Source organism: Bombina bombina, chromosome 2, assembly GCF_027579735.1.
Source record: "Bombina bombina isolate aBomBom1 chromosome 2, aBomBom1.pri, whole genome shotgun sequence".
Taxonomy (NCBI): domain Eukaryota; kingdom Metazoa; phylum Chordata; class Amphibia; order Anura; family Bombinatoridae; genus Bombina; species Bombina bombina.
The window spans coordinates 373,120,623-373,140,368 of NC_069500.1; the positions used below are offsets into that span (position 1 = coordinate 373,120,623).

General features: G+C 42.6%; 1 protein-coding gene across 1 annotated transcript in view; it reads right to left on the minus strand.

The window, feature by feature from the left end:
• DHX37 (DEAH-box helicase 37) overlaps positions 1-19,746 on the minus strand; it is a 324,396-nt gene that overhangs the window by 155,482 nt on the left and 149,168 nt on the right. Inside the window, exon 19 of the mRNA XM_053701847.1 lies at positions 16,504-16,692. Coding sequence (XP_053557822.1) covers positions 16,504-16,692 — 189 coding nt within the window. The remainder of the gene's footprint in view (positions 1-16,503; positions 16,693-19,746) is intronic.

The window sequence follows — 19,746 nt, forward strand, 5'->3', positions numbered from 1 at the left end:
TTGCTAATTACATGAAAGAAATAAATACCTAATACATTAAAAGGAGCACACTGTCAGTACAATAACATGTGAGGAAAATAAACAGAAGGAAATACCAACAAATAATTTAAGAGATATAACTAATATAGTTACTGTACTAGGCCAAGTATCCCCTCTTTATTTCTATATTTGCTTTCAGCATCATATCATTCCTAACTGGCCTGATACCAGACTGCAGTTACCGTATCTTTTAGATGGATAACCTAATACAAACATAACATGCTCTGATTAATGAAGGGGTTACATACATAGTTAAAGACTCCCTTGGGAGCCACAACACATAGCTCCTAAGCAGGATATGACCAGTGGCTGGCAGCTATGTGCATATGCTACACCTAAGGTCACCAGCTTTGCCATGTTCAGGTCCTGTAATGTGTTATGGACCCAGAGTGTTTAACATTTTGAGTATGTTAAAGGGACAGTAAAGTCAAAACTAAACTTTCATGATTCAGATAGCTTGTGCAATTTTAAACAACTTTCCAATTTACTTTTATCATCAAATTTGCTTTGTTCCCTTGGTGGTATTTTTGAAAAGCTAATCCTAGCTAGGCTCAAACGGATTTCTAAACCGTTGAAAACCGCCTCTTACCTCAGAGCATTTTGAAAGTTTTTTCACAGTTAGACAGTATTAGTTCATGTGTGTCATAGAGATAGCATTGTGCTCACTCCCGGGAAGTTATTTAGGAGTCTTCACTGATTGACTACACTGCATGTCTGTCAAAATCACTTAGATAAGGAGGCTGTCTGCAGAGGCTTAGATACAAGGTAATCACAGAGGTAAAAAGTATATTAATATAATTGTGCAAAAATGGGGAATGGTTAATAAAGGGATTATCTATCTTTTTAAATAAGAAAAAATTTGGTGTTTACTGTCCCTTTAAACATTGTAGCTAGTGACACCAGTCACTAGAAACATTCTAATAAATTAGATCATAGGGTTTGTGTTAGATTGCCCCCTTAAGATGTGTATTATTGTGTATGATAGATGATATATTAACCCCTTAAGCCATTAGGACATACGTACTATGTCACAGGGTACTTTGCCCAGCACAGCCTGTTGATAAAGGATCCCTATAATAAAATGAATACAAAAAATGCCCTGAATCTGCATACTGTCCGCCAGAACTTAAGATGGTGGTGACCAACGAGGGGTGAGGGAGGAAAGAGCGGTTTGAGTGGGATAAGGTATGGATCAGGGCTGGGAGGTGTCAGGTGGGAGGGTAATCTCTACACTATAGCTAAAGTTAACCTTACAAGCTACCTGATTAACTCCTTCCCTGCCAGGAATATTAGATTGCATCTGCAATGGCAAAGCCATGTTTGTCTGCTATTTCTGAACCCAGAGAAGCATTTACAACCATTTGTTTTATGACTGTACAAGCAGTATGTAAATAACTTTAGTGTGTGGTGCACAGCTCCAATAAGCGGCCTGGTCTGCTGGTCGGCCTGTGTCTGGTCTGCTGTTTCTGTACAAAGGGTAAACCAGAGAAGCTTTTACAATCATTTGTCTTATGACTGCAGTAGTTATGTGTAAATACATTTTCATTGGGGAAACCCACAGTTTGCAAAAAAGTTTATATTTTTATATGATCGTATGTGGTGGCCAAATAGTGTCATCAAATATACCAAAATGAGCCTAGATCAACACCTTGGGTTGTCTACTACCAGAAATATAAATTGTTTCGATAGGTAAATAAAAAAAAGGATCTATTTCTGTTTAAATGGAGCAATAGCAAAAATTATACAAATTCTCCAGTACTTTGGGCAAAGTTTTCTCTAAAATTCCCGTTCCTGAAAGGGTTAAAAGGGACACTGTACTGAAATAAAAGCTTCCATGTGAAAAAGAAGTATTTAACAAACCTGTTCACACTGAATCTAACTCAGCAATTTCAGCAGTGCACAATGAGCACTTGTACCTCCCAGCGAACGGCAACTTGAAGTATACAAATTATACTGTTGTATTGGTTTCAGTTCAATTTACCTTTCAATTCACATTTTTCTTCACATAAAAAATCCATGTTTAAATTTCACTTTAAAGTGAAGGTAAACTTTGATGAATAAAAGCCAGTTTTTTAAAAATACTAACAGGGGCACTTTCACTCATCAAAGTTTACAAAGCAGCTGTTTTGATTAAAAACTTACCTCTCTTCTTTGCACAGCCAGAACAGCTTCCCACACCTGGAGATCCTCTCTTCACACGTCAGCAATGACTAATCCAGCTTCCTCCAATCACGGCATGGCCTCAGGCAATGACTACCCTTGGGGGAAAGCCGTGATTGGAGGAAGCTGGATTAGTCATTGATGACGTGTGAAGAGAGGATCTCCGGGTGGGGGAAGCTGCTCTGGCTGTGCAAAGAAGAGAGGTACATTTTTAATCAAAGTGGCTGCTTTGTAAACTTTGATGAATGAAAGTGCCCCTGTTTTTAATAGTATTTTTAAAAAACGGGCTTTCATTCATCAAAGTTTACCTTCACTTTAAATACAATACAATGGATGACTGCTGTTTAAGGCAGTAATATGGGAAATAAATGACAAGAGTGAAATATACAGTATGTGTCAGGCAAGATCCCAGATAAATGACTGTGCATATTGCTAGATGTCTCTGTCATGCTAATTTACTTACTAAAACTATAACTTTTTACAATTAAAAAAAGTAGGTTTCTTTATCTGAAGCCATAAATATATCAGATAGGCAGGGTCAATGTATCAACATTGTGCAACATGCATTATGTAAAGTCTGCATAATGTTTCCTTACCTAGACAATTACTTAAAAACAGAATTTATGTTTACCTGATAAATTACTTTCTCCAACGGTGTGTCCGGTCCACGGCGTCATCCTTACTTGTGGGATATTCTCTTCCCCAACAGGAAATGGCAAAGAGCCCAGCAAAGCTGGTCACATGATCCCTCCTAGGCTCCGCCTACCCCAGTCATTCGACCGACGTTAAGGAGGAATATTTGCATAGGAGAAACCATATGGTACCGTGGTGACTGTAGTTAAAGAAAATAAATTATCAGACCTGATTAAAAAAAAAAACCAGGGCGGGCCGTGGACCGGACACCCCGTTGGAGAAAGTAATTTATCAGGTAAACATAAATTCTGTTTTCTCCAACATAGGTGTGTCCGGTCCACGGCGTCATCCTTACTTGTGGGAACCAATACCAAAGCTTTAGGACACGGATGAAGGGAGGGAGCAAATCAGGTCACCTAAATGGAAGGCACCACGGCTTGCAAAACCTTTCTCCCAAAAATAGCCTCAGAAGAAGCAAAAGTATCAAACTTGTAAAATTTGGTAAAAGTGTGCAGTGAAGACCAAGTCGCTGCCCTACATATCTGATCAACAGAAGCCTCGTTCTTGAAGGCCCATGTGGAAGCCACAGCCCTAGTGGAATGAGCTGTGATTCTTTCGGGAGGCTGCCGTCCGGCAGTCTCATAAGCCAATCTGATGATGCTTTTAATCCAAAAAGAGAGAGAGGTAGAAGTTGCTTTTTGACCTCTCCTTTTACCGGAATAAACAACAAACAAGGAAGATGTTTGTCTAAAATCCTTTGTAGCATCTAAATAGAATTTTAGAGCGCGAACAACATCCAAATTGTGCAACAAACGTTCCTTCTTCGAAACTGGTTTCGGACACAGAGAAGGTACGATAATCTCCTGGTTAATGTTTTTGTTAGAAACAACTTTTGGAAGAAAACCAGGTTTAGTACGTAAAACCACCTTATCTGCATGGAACACCAGATAAGGAGGAGAACACTGCAGAGCAGATAATTCCGAAACTCTTCTAGCAGAAGAAATTGCAACTAAAAACAAAACTTTCCAAGATAATAACTTAATATCAACGGAATGCAAGGGTTCAAACGGAACCCCCTGAAGAACTGAAAGAACTAAATTGAGACTCCAAGGAGAAGTCAAAGGTTTGTAAACAGGCTTAATTCTAACCAGAGCCTGAACAAAAGCTTGAACATCTGGCACAGCGGCCAGCTTTTTGTGAAGTAACACAGACAAGGCAGAAATCTGTCCCTTCAGGGAACTTGCAGATAAACCTTTTTCCAATCCTTCTTGAAGGAAGGATAGAATCCTAGGAATCTTAACCTTGTCCCAAGGGAATCCTTTAGATTCACACCAACAGATATATTTTTTCCAAATTTTGTGGTAAATCTTTCTAGTTACAGGCTTTCTGGCCTGAACAAGAGTATCGATAACAGGATCTGAGAATCCTCGCTTCGATAAGATCAAGCGTTCAATCTCCAAGCAGTCAGCTGGAGTGAAACCAGATTCGGATGTTCGAACGGACCCTGAACAAGAAGGTCTCGTCTCAAAGGTAGCTTCCAAGGTGGAGCCGATGACATATTCACCAGATCTGCATACCAAGTCCTGCGTGGCCACGCAGGAGCTATCAAGATCACCGACGCCCTCTCCTGATTGATCCTGGCTACCAGCCTGGGGATGAGAGGAAACGGCGGGAACACATAAGCTAGTTTGAAGGTCCAAGGTGCTACTAGTGCATCCACTAGAGCCGCCTTGGGATCCCTGGATCTGGACCCGTAGCAAGGAACTTTGAAGTTCTGACGAGAGGCCATCAGATCCATGTCTGGAATGCCCCACAGCTGAGTGACTTGGGCAAAGATTTCCGGATGGAGTTCCCACTCCCCCGGATGCAATGTCTGACGACTCAGAAAATCCGCTTCCCAATTTTCCACTCCTGGGATGTGGATAGCAGAAAGGTGGCAGGAGTGAAACTCCGCCCATAGAATGATTTTGGTCACTTCTTCCATCGCCAGGGAACTCCTTGTTCCCCCCTGATGGTTGATGTACGCAACAGTTGTCATGTTGTCTGATTGAAACCGTATGAACTTGGCCCTCGCTAGCTGAGGCCAAGCCTTGAGAGCATTGAATATCGCTCTCAGTTCCAGAATATTTATCGGTAGAAGAGATTCTTCCCGAGACCAAAGACCCTGAGCTTTCAGGGATCCCCAGACCGCGCCCCAGCCCATCAGACTGGCGTCGGTCGTGACAATGACCCACTCTGGTCTGCGGAATGTCATCCCTCGTGACAGGTTGTCCAGGGACAGCCACCAACGGAGTGAGTCTCTGGTCCTCTGATTTACTTGTATCTTCGGAGACAAGTCTGTATAGTCCCCATTCCACTGACTGAGCATGCACAGTTGTAATGGTCTTAGATGAATGCGTGCAAAAGGAACTATGTCCATTGCCGCTACCATCAACCCGATCACTTCCATGCACTGAGCTATGGAAGGAAGAGGAACGGAATGAAGTATCCGACAAGAGTCTAGAAGTTTTGTTTTTCTGGCCTCTGTCAGAAAAATCCTCATTTCTAAGGAGTCTATTATGGTTCCCAAAAAGGGAACCCTTGTTGACGGAGATAGAGAACTCTTTTCCACGTTCACTTTCCATCCGTGAGATCTGAGAAAGGCCAGGACAATGTCCGTGTGAGCCTTTGCTTGAGGAAGGGACGACGCTTGAATCAGAATGTCGTCCAAGTAAGGTACTACAGCAATGCCCCTTGGTCTTAGCACAGCTAGAAGGGACCCTAGTACCTTTGTGAAAATCCTTGGAGCAGTGGCTAATCCGAAAGGAAGCGCCACGAACTGGTAATGTTTGTCCAGGAATGCGAACCTCAGGAACCGATGATGTTCCTTGTGGATAGGAATATGTAGATACGCATCCTTTAAATCCACCGTGGTCATGAATTGACCTTCCTGGATGGAAGGAAGAATTGTTCGAATGGTTTCCATCTTGAACGATGGAACCTTGAGAAACTTGTTTAAGATCTTGAGATCTAAGATTGGTCTGAACGTTCCCTCTTTCTTGGGAACTATAAACAGATTGGAGTAGAACCCCATCCCTTGTTCTCTTAATGGAACAGGATGAATCACTCCCATTTTTAACAGGTCTTCTACACAATGTAAGAATGCCTGTCTTTTTATGTGGTCTGAAGACAACTGAGACCTGTGGAACCTCCCCCTTGGGGGAAGTCCCTTGAATTCCAGAAGATAACCTTGGGAGACTATTTCTAGCGCCCAAGGATCCAGAACATCTCTTGCCCAAGCCTGAGCGAAGAGAGAGAGTCTGCCCCCCACCAGATCCGGTCCCGGATCGGGGGCCAACATTTCATGCTGTCTTGGTAGCAGTGGCAGGTTTCTTGGCCTGCTTTCCCTTGTTCCAGCCTTGCATTGGTCTCCAAGCTGGCTTGGCTTGAGAAGAATTACCCTCTTGCTTAGAGGACGTAGCACCTTGGGCTGGTCCGTTTCTACGAAAGGGACGAAAATTAGGTTTATTTTTTGCCTTGAAAGGCCGATCCTGAGGAAGGGCGTGGCCCTTACCCCCAGTGATATCAGAGATAATCTCTTTCAAGTCAGGGCCAAACAGCGTTTTCCCCTTGAAAGGAATGTTAAGTAGCTTGTTCTTGGAAGACGCATCAGCCGACCAAGATTTCAACCAAAGCGCTCTGCGCGCCACAATAGCAAACCCAGAATTCTTAGCCGCTAACCTAGCCAATTGCAAAGTGGCGTCTAGGGTGAAAGAATTAGCCAATTTGAGAGCATTGATTCTGTCCATAATCTCCTCAAAAGGAGGAGAATCACTATCGACCGCCTTTATCAGCTCATCGAACCAGAAACATGCGGCTGTAGCGACAGGGACAATGCATGAAATTGGTTGTAGAAGGTAACCCTGCTGAACAAACATCTTTTTAAGCAAACCTTCTAATTTTTTATCCATAGGATCTTTGAAAGCACAACTATCCTCTATGGGTATAGTGGTGCGTTTGTTTAAAGTGGAAACCGCTCCCTCGACCTTGGGGACTGTCTGCCATAAGTCCTTTCTGGGGTCGACCATAGGAAACAATTTTTTAAATATGGGGGGAGGGACGAAAGGAATACCGGGCCTTTCCCATTCTTTATTAACAATGTCCGCCACCCGTTGGGTATAGGAAAAACTTCTGGGAGCCCCGGCACCTCTAGGAACTTGTCCATTTTACATAGTTTCTCTGGGATGACCAACTTGTCACAATCATCCAGAGTGGATAATACCTCCTTAAGCAGAATGCGGAGATGTTCCAACTTAAATTTAAATACAATCACATCAGGTTCAGCTTGTTGAGAAATGTTCCCTGAATCAGTAATTTCTCCCTCAGACAAAACCTCCCTGGCCCCATCAGACTGGGTTAGGGGCCCTTCAGAAATATTATTATCAGCGTCGTCATGCTCTTCAGTATCTAAAACAGAGCAGTCGCGCTTACGCTGATAAGTGTTCATTTTGGCTAAAATGTTTTTGACAGAATTATCCATTACAGCCGTTAATTGTTGCATAGTAAGGAGTATTGGCGCGCTAGATGTACTAGGGGCCTCCTGAGTGGGCAAGACTCGTGTAGACGAAGGAGGGAATGATGCAGTACCATGCTTACTCCCCTCACTTGAGGAATCATCTTGGGCATCATTGTCATTGTCACATAAATCACATTTATTTAAATGAATAGGAATTCTGGCTTCCCCACATTCAGAACACAGTCTATCTGGTAGTTCAGACATGTTAAACAGGCATAAACTTGATAACAAAGTACAAAAAACGTTTTAAAATAAAACCGTTACTGTCACTTTAAATTTTAAACAGAACACACTTTATTACTGCAATTGCGAAAAAACATGAAGGAATTGTTCAAAATTCACCAAATTTTCACCACAGTGTCTTAAAGCCTTAAAAGTATTGCACACCAAATTTGGAAGCTTTAACCCTTAAAATAACGGAACCGGAGCCGTTTTGAACTTTAACCCCTTTACAGTCCCTGGTATCTGCTTTGCTGAGACCCAACCAAGCCCCAAGGGGAATACGATACCAAATGACGCCTTCAGAAAGTCTTTTCTAAGTATCAGAGCTCCTCTCACATGCGACTGCATGCCATGCCTCTCAAAAACAAGTGCGCAACACCGGCGCGAAAATGAGGCTCTGCCTATGCTTTGGGAAAGCCCCTAAAGAATAAGGTGTCTAAAACAGTGCCTGCCGATAATATTATATCAAAATACCCAGATAAAATGATTCCTCAAGGCTAAATATGTGTTAATAATCAATCGATTTAGCCCAGAAAAAGTCTACAGTCTTAATAAGCCCTTTTTGAAGCCCTTATTTACGATCGTAATAAACATGGCTTACCGGATCCCATAGGGAAAATGACAGCTTCCAGCATTACATCGTCTTGTTAGAATGTGTCATACCTCAAGCAGCAAGAGACTGCTCACTGTTCCCCCAACTGAAGTTAATTGCTCTCAACAGTCCTGTGTGGAACAGCCATGGATTTTAGTGACGGTTGCTAAAATCATTTTCCTCATACAAACAGAAATCTTCATCTCTTTTCTGTTTCTGAGTAAATAGTACATACCAGCACTATTTCAAAATAACAAACTCTTGATTGAATAATAAAAACTACAGTTAAACACTAAAAAACTCTAAGCCATCTCCGTGGAGATGTTGCCTGTACAACGGCAAAGAGAATGACTGGGGTAGGCGGAGCCTAGGAGGGATCATGTGACCAGCTTTGCTGGGCTCTTTGCCATTTCCTGTTGGGGAAGAGAATATCCCACAAGTAAGGATGACGCCGTGGACCGGACACACCTATGTTGGAGAAAGGGCAATTACTTAAAGGGACAATTACTTAAAGTGAGACTATAGCACTGATAAAGCTGATTGGCTGAAGAATAACTAAACAAAACACTTGCTATTGTGAGAAATTGAGGTAAAAACTAAATTTATGCTTATTAGATAAATTCCTTTCTTTCCTGGCAGGGAGAGTCCACTACTTCATTCATTACTGTTGGAAATATCAACAACTGGCCACCAAGAGGAGGCAAAGACACCCAGCCGAAGGCTATAATTATCCCTCCCACTTACCCTATCCCCACAGTCATTCAGCCGAGGGAACAAGGAAAAGCAAGAGAAACATTAGGGTATTGAGGTGCTAGAAGAAAAATAACAGGTTAGCTGCCTAAAAAAATACGGGCAGGGTTATGAACTCTCCCTGCCAGGAAAAAAAGGAATTTATCTGGTAAGCATAAATGTTTACTTTCCAAAGGCAGGGAGAGTCCACGACTTCATTCATTACTGTTGGGAACCAATACCCAAGCTTTAGAGGACACTGAATGAATAAAACGGGAGGGCAAAAAGGGAAGGCGGACCCTAACCTGAGGACACCACAGCCTGTAACACTTTTCTCCCAATAGCTGCCTCTGCAGAAGCAAAAACATCAAATTTATAGAACTTTGAAAAACAGAATTTATGCTTACCTGATAAATTACTTTCTCCAACGGTGTGTCCGGTCCACGGCGTCATCCTTAATTGTGGGATATTCTCTTCCCCAACAGGAAATGGCAAAGAGTCCCAGCAAAGCTGGTCACATGATCCCTCCTAGGCTCCGCCCACCCCAGTCATTCGACCGACGGACAGGAGGAAATATATATAGGAGAAACCATATGATACCGTGGTGACTGTAGTTAGAGAAAATAATATATCAGACCTGATTAAAGAACCAGGGCGGGCCGTGGACCGGACACACCGTTGGAGAAAGTAATTTATCAGGTAAGCATAAATTCTGTTTTCTCCAACATTGGTGTGTCCGGTCCACGGCGTCATCCTTAATTGTGGGAACCAATACCAAAGCTTTAGGACACGGATGAAGGGAGGGAGCAAATCAGGTCACCTAAATGGAAGGCACCACGGCTTGCAAAACCTTTCTCCCAAAAATAGCCTCCGAAGAAGCAAAAGTATCAAATTTGTAAAATTTGGCAAAAGTGTGCAGTGAAGACCAAGTCGCTGCCTTACATATCTGGTTAACAGAAGCCTCGTTCTTGAATGCCCATGTGGAAGCCACAGCCCTAGTGGAGTGAGCTGTGATTCTTTCAGGAGGCTGCCGTCCAGCAGTCTCATAAGCCAATCGGATAATGCTTTTAAGCCAAAAGGAAAGAGAGGTAGAAGTCGCTTTTTGACCTCTCCTTTTACCAGAATAAACAACAAACAAGGAAGATGTTTGTCTGAAATCTTTAGTAGCCTCTAAATAGAATTTTAGAGCACGGACTACATCCAAATTGTGTAACAAACGTTCCTTCTTTGAAACTGGATTCGGACACAAAGAAGGTACAACTATCTCCTGGTTAATATTTTTGTTGGAAACAACTTTCGGAAGAAAACCAGGCTTAGTACGCAAAACCACCTTATCTGCATGGAACACCAGATAGGGCGGAGAACACTGCAGAGCAGATAACTCTGAAACTCTTCTAGCAGAAGAAATTGCAACCAAAAACAAAACTTTCCAAGATAATAACTTAATATCTACGGAATGTAAGGGTTCAAACGGAACTCCTTGAAGAACTGAAAGAACTAGATTTAGACTCCAGGGAGGAGTCAAAGGCCTGTAAACAGGCTTGATCCTAACCAGAGCCTGAACAAATGCTTGAACATCTGGCACAGCTGCCAGTCTTTTGTGAAGTAAAACAGATAAAGCAGAGATCTGTCCCTTCAGAGAACTAGTAGATAATCCTTTCTCCAAACCTTCTTGTAGAAAGGATAGAATCTTAGGAATTTTTATCTTGTTCCATGGGAATCCTTTAGATTCACACCAACAGATATATTTTTTCCATATTTTATGGTAATTTTTTCTAGTTACAGGCTTTCTAGCCTGAATCAGAGTATCTATTACAGAATCTGAAAACCCACGCTTTGATAAAATCAAGCGTTCAATCTCCAAGCCGTCAGTTGGAGGGAAACCAGATTCGGATGTTCGAATGGACCCTGAACAAGAAGGTCCTGTCTCAAAGGTAGCTTCCATGGTGGAGCCGATGACATATTCACCAGGTCTGCATACCAAGTCCTGCGTGGCCATGCAGGAGCTATCAAGATCACCGATGCCCTCTCCTGATTGATCCTGGCTACCAGCCTGGGGATGAGAGGAAACGGTGGGAATACATAAGCTAGGTTGAAGGTCCAAGGTGCTACTAGTGCATCTACTAGGGTCGCCTTGGGATCCCTGGATCTGGACCCGTAGCAAGGAACCTTGAAGTTCTGACGAGACGCCATCAGATCCATGTCTGGAATGCCCCATAATTGAGTTATTTGGGCAAAGATTTCCGGATAGAGTTCCCACTCCCCCGGATGGAATGTCTGACGACTCAGAAAATCCGCTTCCCAATTTTCCACTCCTGGGATGTGGATCGCAGACAAGTGGCAGGAGTGATCCTCCGCCCATTGAATTATCTTGGTCACTTCTTTCATCGCCAGGGAACTCCTTGTTCCCCCCTGATGATTGATATATGCAACGGTCGTCATGTTGTCTGGCTGAAACCTTATGAATTTGGCCTTTGCTAATTGAGGCCAAGCTCTGAGAGCATTGAATATCGCTCTCAGTTCCAGAATGTTTATCGGGAGAAGAGGCTCTTCCCGAGACCATAGACCCTGAGCTTTCAGGGATTCCCAGACCGCGCCCCAGCCCACTAGGCTGGCGTCGGCCGTGACAATGACCCACTCTGGTCTGCGGAAGCTCATTCCCTGTGACAGATTGTCCAGGGTCAGCCACCAACGGAGTGAATCTCTGGTCTTTTGATCTACTTGAATCATCGGAGACAAGTCTGTATAATCCCCATTCCACTGTCTGAACACGCACAGTTGTAATGGTCTTAGATGAATTTGTGCAAAAGGAACTATGTCCATTGTTGCAACCATCAATCCTATTACTTCCATGCACTGCGCTATGGAAGGACGAGGAACAGAATGAAGTTCTTGACAAGAGCTTAGAAGTTTTGATTTTCTGACCTCTGTCAGAAAAATCCTCATTTCTAAGGAATCTAATATCGTTCCCAAGAAGGGAACTCTTGTTGACGGGGACAGAGAACTTTTTTCTTTGTTCACCTTCCATCCGTGAGATCTGAGAAAGGCTAGGACGATGTTCGTATGAGCCTTTGCTTTTGACAGGGACGACGCTTGAATCAGGATGTCGTCCAAGTAAGGTACTACTGCAATGCCCCTTGGTCTTAGAACCGCTAGAAGAGACCCTAGTACCTTTGTGAAAATCCTTGGAGCAGTGGCTAATCCGAATGGAAGTGCCACAAACTGGTAATGCTTGTCCAGAAAAGCGAACCTTAGGAACTGATGATGTTCCTTGTGGATAGGAATATGTAGGTACGCATCCTTTAAATCCACGGTAGTCATAAATTGATTTTCCTGGATAGTAGGTAGGATCGTTCGAATAGTTTCCATTTTGAACGATGGTACCCTGAGAAATTTGTTTAGGATCTTTAGATCCAAAATTGGTCTGAATGTTCCCTCTTTTTTGGGAACTATGAACAGATTGGAATAAAAACCCATTCCTTGTTCTCTTATTGGAACTGGATGTATCACTCCCATCTTTAACAGGTCTTCTACACAATGTAAGAATGCCTGTCTCTTTATTTGGTTTGAAGATAATTGAGACCTGTGGAACCTTCCCCTTGGGGGTAGTTCCTTGAATTCCAGGAGATATCTTGAGAAACTATTTCTAGCGCCCAAGGATCCTGAACATCTCTTGCCCAGGCCTGAGCAAAGAGAGAAAGTCTGCCCCCCACTAGATCCGGTCCCGGATCGGGGGCTATCCCTTCATGCTGTTTTGGTAGCAGTGATAGGCTTCTTGGCCTGCTTACCCTTGCTCCAGCCTTGCATTGGTTTCCAGGCTGGTCTGGGTTGTGAAGTATTACCCTCTTGCTTAGAGGATACAGAATTAGAGACTGGTCCGTTTCTGCGAAAGGGACGAAAATTAGGCTTATTTTTAGCCTTAAAAGACCTATCCTGTGGGAGGGCGTGGCCCTTTCCCCCAGTGATGTCTGAAATAATCTCTTTCAAATCAGGTCCAAATAATGTTTTACCTTTGAAAGGAATGTTAAGCAATTTTGTCTTGGAAGACACATTAGCTAATCTAGCTAATTGCAAAGCGGCATCTAAAACAAAAGAGTTAGCCAATTTAAGTGCTTGAACTCTGTCCATAACCTCCTCATACGAAGATTCTTTACTGAGCGATTTTTCTAATTCCTCGAACCAGAAACACGCTGCCGTAGTGACAGGAACAATGCATGAAATTGGTTGTAGAAGGTAACCTTGCTGTACAAAAATCTTTTTAAGCAAACCCTCTAATTTCTTATCCATAGGATCTTTGAAAGCACAACTATCTTCGATAGGAATAGTAGTGCGTTTGTTTAGAGTAGAAACCGCCCCCTCGACCTTGGGGACTGTCTGCCATAAGTCCTTTCTGGGGTCGACTATAGGAAATAATTTCTTAAATATAGGGGGGGGAACAAAAGGTATGCCAGGCCTTTCCCACTCTTTATTTACTATGTCCGCCACCCGCTTGGGTATAGGAAAAGCGTCGGGGGGCACCGGAACCTCTAGGAACTTGTCCATCTTACATAATTTCTCTGGAATGACCAAATTGTCACAATCATCCAGAGTAGATAACACCTCCTTAAGCAGTGCGCGGAGATGTTCTAATTTAAATTTAAATGTCACAACATCAGGTTCAGCTTGATGAGAAATTTTTCCTGAATCTGAAATTTCTCCATCAGACAAAACCTCCCTCATGGCCCCTTGAGATTGGTGTGAGGGTATATCAGAACAGTTATCATCAGCGTCCTCTTGCTCTTCAGTGTTTAAAACAGAGCAATCGCGCTTTCTCTGATAAGTAGGCATTTTGGATAAAAGATTTGCTATGGAGTTATCCATTACAGCCGTTAATTGTTGCATGGTAATAAGTATTGGCGCACTAGATGTACTAGGGGCCTCCTGTGTGGGCATAACTGGTGTAGACACAGTAGGGGATGTAGTATCATGTTTACTCCCTTCACTTGAGGAATCATCTTGGGCAATATCATTATCTGTGGCATTACTGTCCTTACTTTGTTTGGACACTATGGCACAATTATCACATAAATTTAAATGGGGAGACACATTGGCTTTCATACATATAGAACATAGCTTATCTGATGGTACAGACATGTTAAACAGGCTTAAACTTGTCAACAAAGCACAAAAAACGTTTTAAAATAAAACCGTTACTGTCACTTTAAATTTCAAACTGAAAACACTTTATTACTGAATATGTGAAAAAGTATGAAGGAATTGTTCAAAATTCACCAAAATTTCACCACAGTGTCTTAAAGCATTAAAAATATTGCACACCAAATTTCAGAGCTTTAACCCTTAAATTAACGGAACCGGAGCCGTTTTTACATTTAACCCCTATACAGTCCCAGCTATATGCTTTGCTGAGACCCAACCAAGCCCAGAGGGGAATACGATACCAAATGATGCCTTCTATAAGCTTTTTCAGTGATTCTTAGCTCCTGACACATGCATCTGCATGCCTTGCTCTCCAAAAACAACTGTGCATTATTGGCGCGAAAATGAGGCTCTGTCTATAACTAGAAAGGCCCCCATCTGAAAAAGGTGTCCAACACAGTGCCTGCCGTTTTCCTAAACGTTTCCCCAAGATTATAACACCAATAATTAGTTAGAATCTGTATAATATGCCTAGTAAAGCAATCGTTTTAGCCCAGAAAAATGTCTACCAGTTTTTAAGCCCTTTTTGAAGCCCTTTATTCTTTTATGTTAAACTAAGAAAATGGCTTACCGGTCCCCATGAGGGGAAATGACAGCCTTCCAGCATTACATGGTCTTGTTAGAAATATGGCCAGTCATACCTTAAGCAGAAAAGTCTGCTAACTGTTTCCCCCAACTGAAGTTACTTCATCTCAACAGTCCTGTGTGGAAACAGCAATCGATTTTAGTTACTGTCGGCTAAAATCATCTTCCTCTTACAAACAGAAATCTTCATCCTTTTCTGTTTCAGAGTAAATAGTACATACCAGCACTATTTTAAAATAACAAACACTTGATAGAAGAATAAAACTACATTTAAACACCAAAAAACTCTTAACCATCTCCTTGGAGATGTTGCCTGTACAACGGCAAAGAGAATGACTGGGGTGGGCGGAGCCTAGGAGGGATCATGTGACCAGCTTTGCTGGGACTCTTTGCCATTTCCTGTTGGGGAAGAGAATATCCCACAATTAAGGATGACGCCGTGGACCGGACACACCAATGTTGGAGAAAAGTATGTAAGGAGGACCATGTAGCCGCCCTACAAATCTGATTCATGGAAGCTTCATTCTTGAAATCCCAGGTAGAAGAAACTGCTCTAGTGGAATGAGCGGTTATCCTCTCAGGAGGCTGATGTCCAGCCGTCTCATAAGACAAACGGATGATACTTTTCAGCCAGAAAGATAATGAAGTCGCAGTGTATAACACAAACAAGGAAGAGGATTGCCTGAAATCCTTAGTAGCCTGAAGATAGAATTTTAAGGCACATACAACATCCAGATTGAGGAGCAAACGTTACTTCGAGGAAGAAGGATTAGGACAAAGGGAAAGAACAACAATTTCCTGATTGATGTTACGATTCGAGACTACCTTAGGTAGGAAACCTAACTTAGTACGTAAAACCACCCGATCAGCATGGAAAATAAGGTAAGAAGGATCACACTGTAAAGCAGAAATCTCAGACTCTGCGAGCTGAGGCGATAGCCAACAAAAACAAAACCTTTCAGGATAGAAGCTTAAGATCAACAGAATGCATAGGCTCAAATGGAGCCTGCTGCAAAACACAAAGAACAAGGTTGAGACTCCAAGGAGGAGCAACAGGTTTAAACACAAGCCTGATTCTAGCCAGAGCCTGAACAAAGTACTGCACGTCCGCACGATCCACTAATCTATTGTGCAGTAAGACCGACAGAGCCGAGATCTGACCCTTCAGAGAACTGGCGGATAAACCCTTTTCCTAACCATCTTGGATAAAAGATAGAATTTGGGTAACCTTCACCTTGTGCTAACACTTCTCTGCAATCCTCCTATAGTGAAAAAAGGTAAAGAATGACTAGAGGGATAGGGGAAGTGGGAGTGATATTTATAGCCTTTGGCTGTTTTTTTTTTTGCCTCCTTCTGGTGGCCAGGTGTTGATATTCCCAACAGTAATGAATGAAGTCATGGACTCTCCCTGCCTTTAGAAATAAATATATCTTTTTTTTACACAGATTTTCAGGTGATATTTTCTAATCAGCTTGTTACAGTTGTGCTGCATCATTTTTAAGTTTTTTAGCATATGGGTATTACGTTTCTTTAAAAGCCAATCTTCAAACAAATGAACTAGATAGAAGATAGGAGCAAGTGAAGCAGTACTTATAGAAAGATATACCTTAAAAAATGCTGGCATCCAGGGTATGTAAAGCCCAAGTCAAAGAAATGCAGACTCAAACCAATAGCATAGTATGACCAGAATATTCAATCATTTTGCTGTCTGAGAGGCTGAAATGCCCTATAGATATAAATGAATCATGAGAGGCCTAATGATCTAAACAACACATGAAGGAAATAGTCTCACCTGTCTACCTCCTCAAACAGCTCTCTCACAGTCATTGCAGCGACTATGGTGATAACATACGGAAGGCACTGGTGCTGCTTGCCCAGGGCAAGCATTTTTCCATATCTTGGCGCAACAGGAAAAGAAGCCATAGTCTTGCCCAACGGTGTGATCGGGCTGCTGAGCTTTGCCTTCTGAAGATCTTTTAATCTAAGCCAAAAATAATGTTTTCTCATTAGTCAATCAATATAAAATAGATAGTGATACAAGATGGAAAAAAAAAAAAAAAAACTAACAAAAATAAAAAAACAACAACCGATTAGTAAAAGATATGAAAGGTGTTTAGAAAGACATGACAATCTTGCACGCCAATTTTGGGAAATAAGTTTGGAAGCAGCATTAGTGCAGTTCTTTTTTTAATGTAATATTAATACACAGTTTATTTGCAGTTTTAATTAACTACAAACACTAACCAACAAAGACACTCAGAAAAAGATCTATTGTCACATTACCAACTAGTGAGGTAGCACACTACATGGGTTACCAGTGCTTACAAATACAGAAAGTAACATTTAAGAAGTTGTTACTTAAACCCTATAATTGACCTTAAAGGGACAGTAAAGTCAAAATTAAACTTTCATGACTCAGATAGAAGTAAATTGGAAAGTGGTTTAAAATTGCATGCTCTGTTTTGAAATTTGCTTTGTTTGCTTGGTATCTTTTATTGAAGAGAACATAGCAAATTTGAAAACAGAAGTAAATTGCTCTATCTGAATGATGAAAGTTTAATTTTGACTTGGTCCCTTTAAAATGGACATTAAATTCACTTTTTTTTTTTTTAATTAAAAAAACAAAACACATTATCAAATCAAAATACCAAGCACTATTTAACATCCTATTAACCTACTTTTTTTTTTGCAAAATAATATTTAAAACACCTATTGCTTTTGTGTAAAAGTTGTGCTATTCTAAAGCGCCCTTGGAGGCCAAAAAGAAAATTTTGCAACCTGTAAATGCTGCCAATCAAATAACAAATTATGCTTACCTGATAATTTTATTTCCATCTGTGGGAGAAGAGGCTTCATTCATTACTTGTGGGAATTAAGAACCTGGCCACCAGGAGGAGGCAAAGACACCCCAGCCAAAGGCTTAAATAACCCCCCCCCCCCACTCCCCTCATCCCCCAGTCATTCTGCCAAGGGAACAAGGAACAGTAGGAAAAATATCAGGGTATAAATGGTGCCAGAAGAACAAAAATAAATTTAGGTCCGCCCACCGGGGCGGGAGCCGTGGACTCTCCCACAGATGGAAATGAAATTATCAGGTAAGCATAATTTATGTTTTCCACCGTAATGGGAGGAGAGTCCACGTCTTCATTCATTACTTGTGGGAAACAAATACCCAAGCTCTAGAGGACACTGAATAAAAAAACGGGAGGGCAAAAGGAGGCGGACTCTAATCTGAGGGCACCATAGCCTGCAAAACCCTTTCTCCCAAAAGCTGCTTCCGCCAAAGAAAACGCATCAAATTTGTAAAATTTAGCAAAGGTATGTAAGGAGGACCAAGTAGCCGCCTTACAAATCTGCTCCATAGAGGCCTCATTCTTAAAGGCCCATGAAGAGGCCATAGCCCTATTTAAGTGAGCCGTAATCCTCTGGGGAGGTTTATATCCCGCTGTCTCATAGGCCAAGCGAATAATGCTCAACCAAAAAGATAGGGAAGAGGAAGAGGCCCTCTGCCCCTTGCGCTTCCCCAAATACACCACAAATAAAGACAAAGTCTGTTTGAATTCTTTCGAATGCCTGAAGATAGAACTTCAAGGCTCGAACCACATCCAAATTATGAAGCAACCTTTCCTTTGAAGAAGAAGGGTTAGGACACAAGGAAGGAACTACTATCTCCTGATTGATGTTACGATTCAACACAACCTTGAGAAGAAATCCCAACCCAGCGCAAAGAACAGCCTTATCGGCGTGAAAAAACAGGTAAGGAGGCTCACATTGCAAGGCCACAAACTCAGACTCTGCGTGCCGATGCAATAGCCAGTAGGAATAGAACCTTCCAGAAAAGAATTTTAATGTCAAGCGAATGCATAAGCTCAAACTGAGTCCTCTGGAGCTTAAACTTGGTACTTAAGATATTGCAAAGGGGAGCAAAGTTTCTAAAGACATGCCTGATCCTAGACAGAGCCTGAACAAAGGACTGAATATCAGGAAGCTCTGCATGCTTCTTGTGTAACAGTACAGATAAAGCCGAAATCTGTCCTTTTAAGGAACTGGTGGCATGTCCTTTCTCCAACCCACCTTGGAGGAAGGACAGGATCCTGGATACCCTAACCTTATGCTAGGGATATCCACGTTCCTCACACCAGGACAAGTAGGTCCTCCACATCTTATGATAGATGCGATGAGTGACCGGCTTCCTGGCTTGAAGAGGAGTATCAATCACTCTTTCAGAAAAATCTCTCTTGGCTAGGACTAAGCGTTCAATCTCCACGCAGTCAGCCTCAGAGAATCGAGATTTTGATGTTGAAAGGGACCCTGAACCAGCAGATCTCTGCGACAAGGTAATCTCCATGGAGGAGACCATGACATCCCCACCAGATCCGCAAACCACATACTCCGCGGGCACGACTGAGCAATCAGAATAGCCAAAGCTAACTCCTGCTTCATGCGGGCCACTACTCGAGGTAGAAGTGGCAACAGTGGAAATATGTAGACTACGTTGAACACCCAAGGCACCGCTAAGGCATCTATCAGCTCTGCCTGGGGATCCCTGGACCGCGACCCGTATCTGGGTAGCTTGAAGTTGAGTCTGGACACCATGAGATCTATCTCCAGCGTCCCCATCTGTTACAGATCTCCGCAAACACCTCGGGATGGAGAGACCATTCCCCCGGATGAAACGACCGTCTGCTTCCCAGTTGTCCACACCTGGAATGTGGATCGCTGATAGCGAACAGTTGTGGGTCTCCGCCCATTCCAGAATCCGAGATACTTCCCTCATAGCTAGGGAGCTTCTCGTTCCCCCTAATGGTTGATGTAAGCTACCAAGGTAATGTTGTCCGATTGGAATCTGATGAATTGGGACGACCCCAGGAGGGGCCAAACCCTCAGAGCATTAAAGATCGCTCGAAGTTCCAGAATATTGATCGGGAGAAGCGACTCCTCTCGAGTCCACCTGCCCTGTGCCTTCCTGGCACCTCAAACAGCTCCCCATCTGACTTGCGTCCGTGGTCACAATCTCCCAGGATGGTCTCAAGAA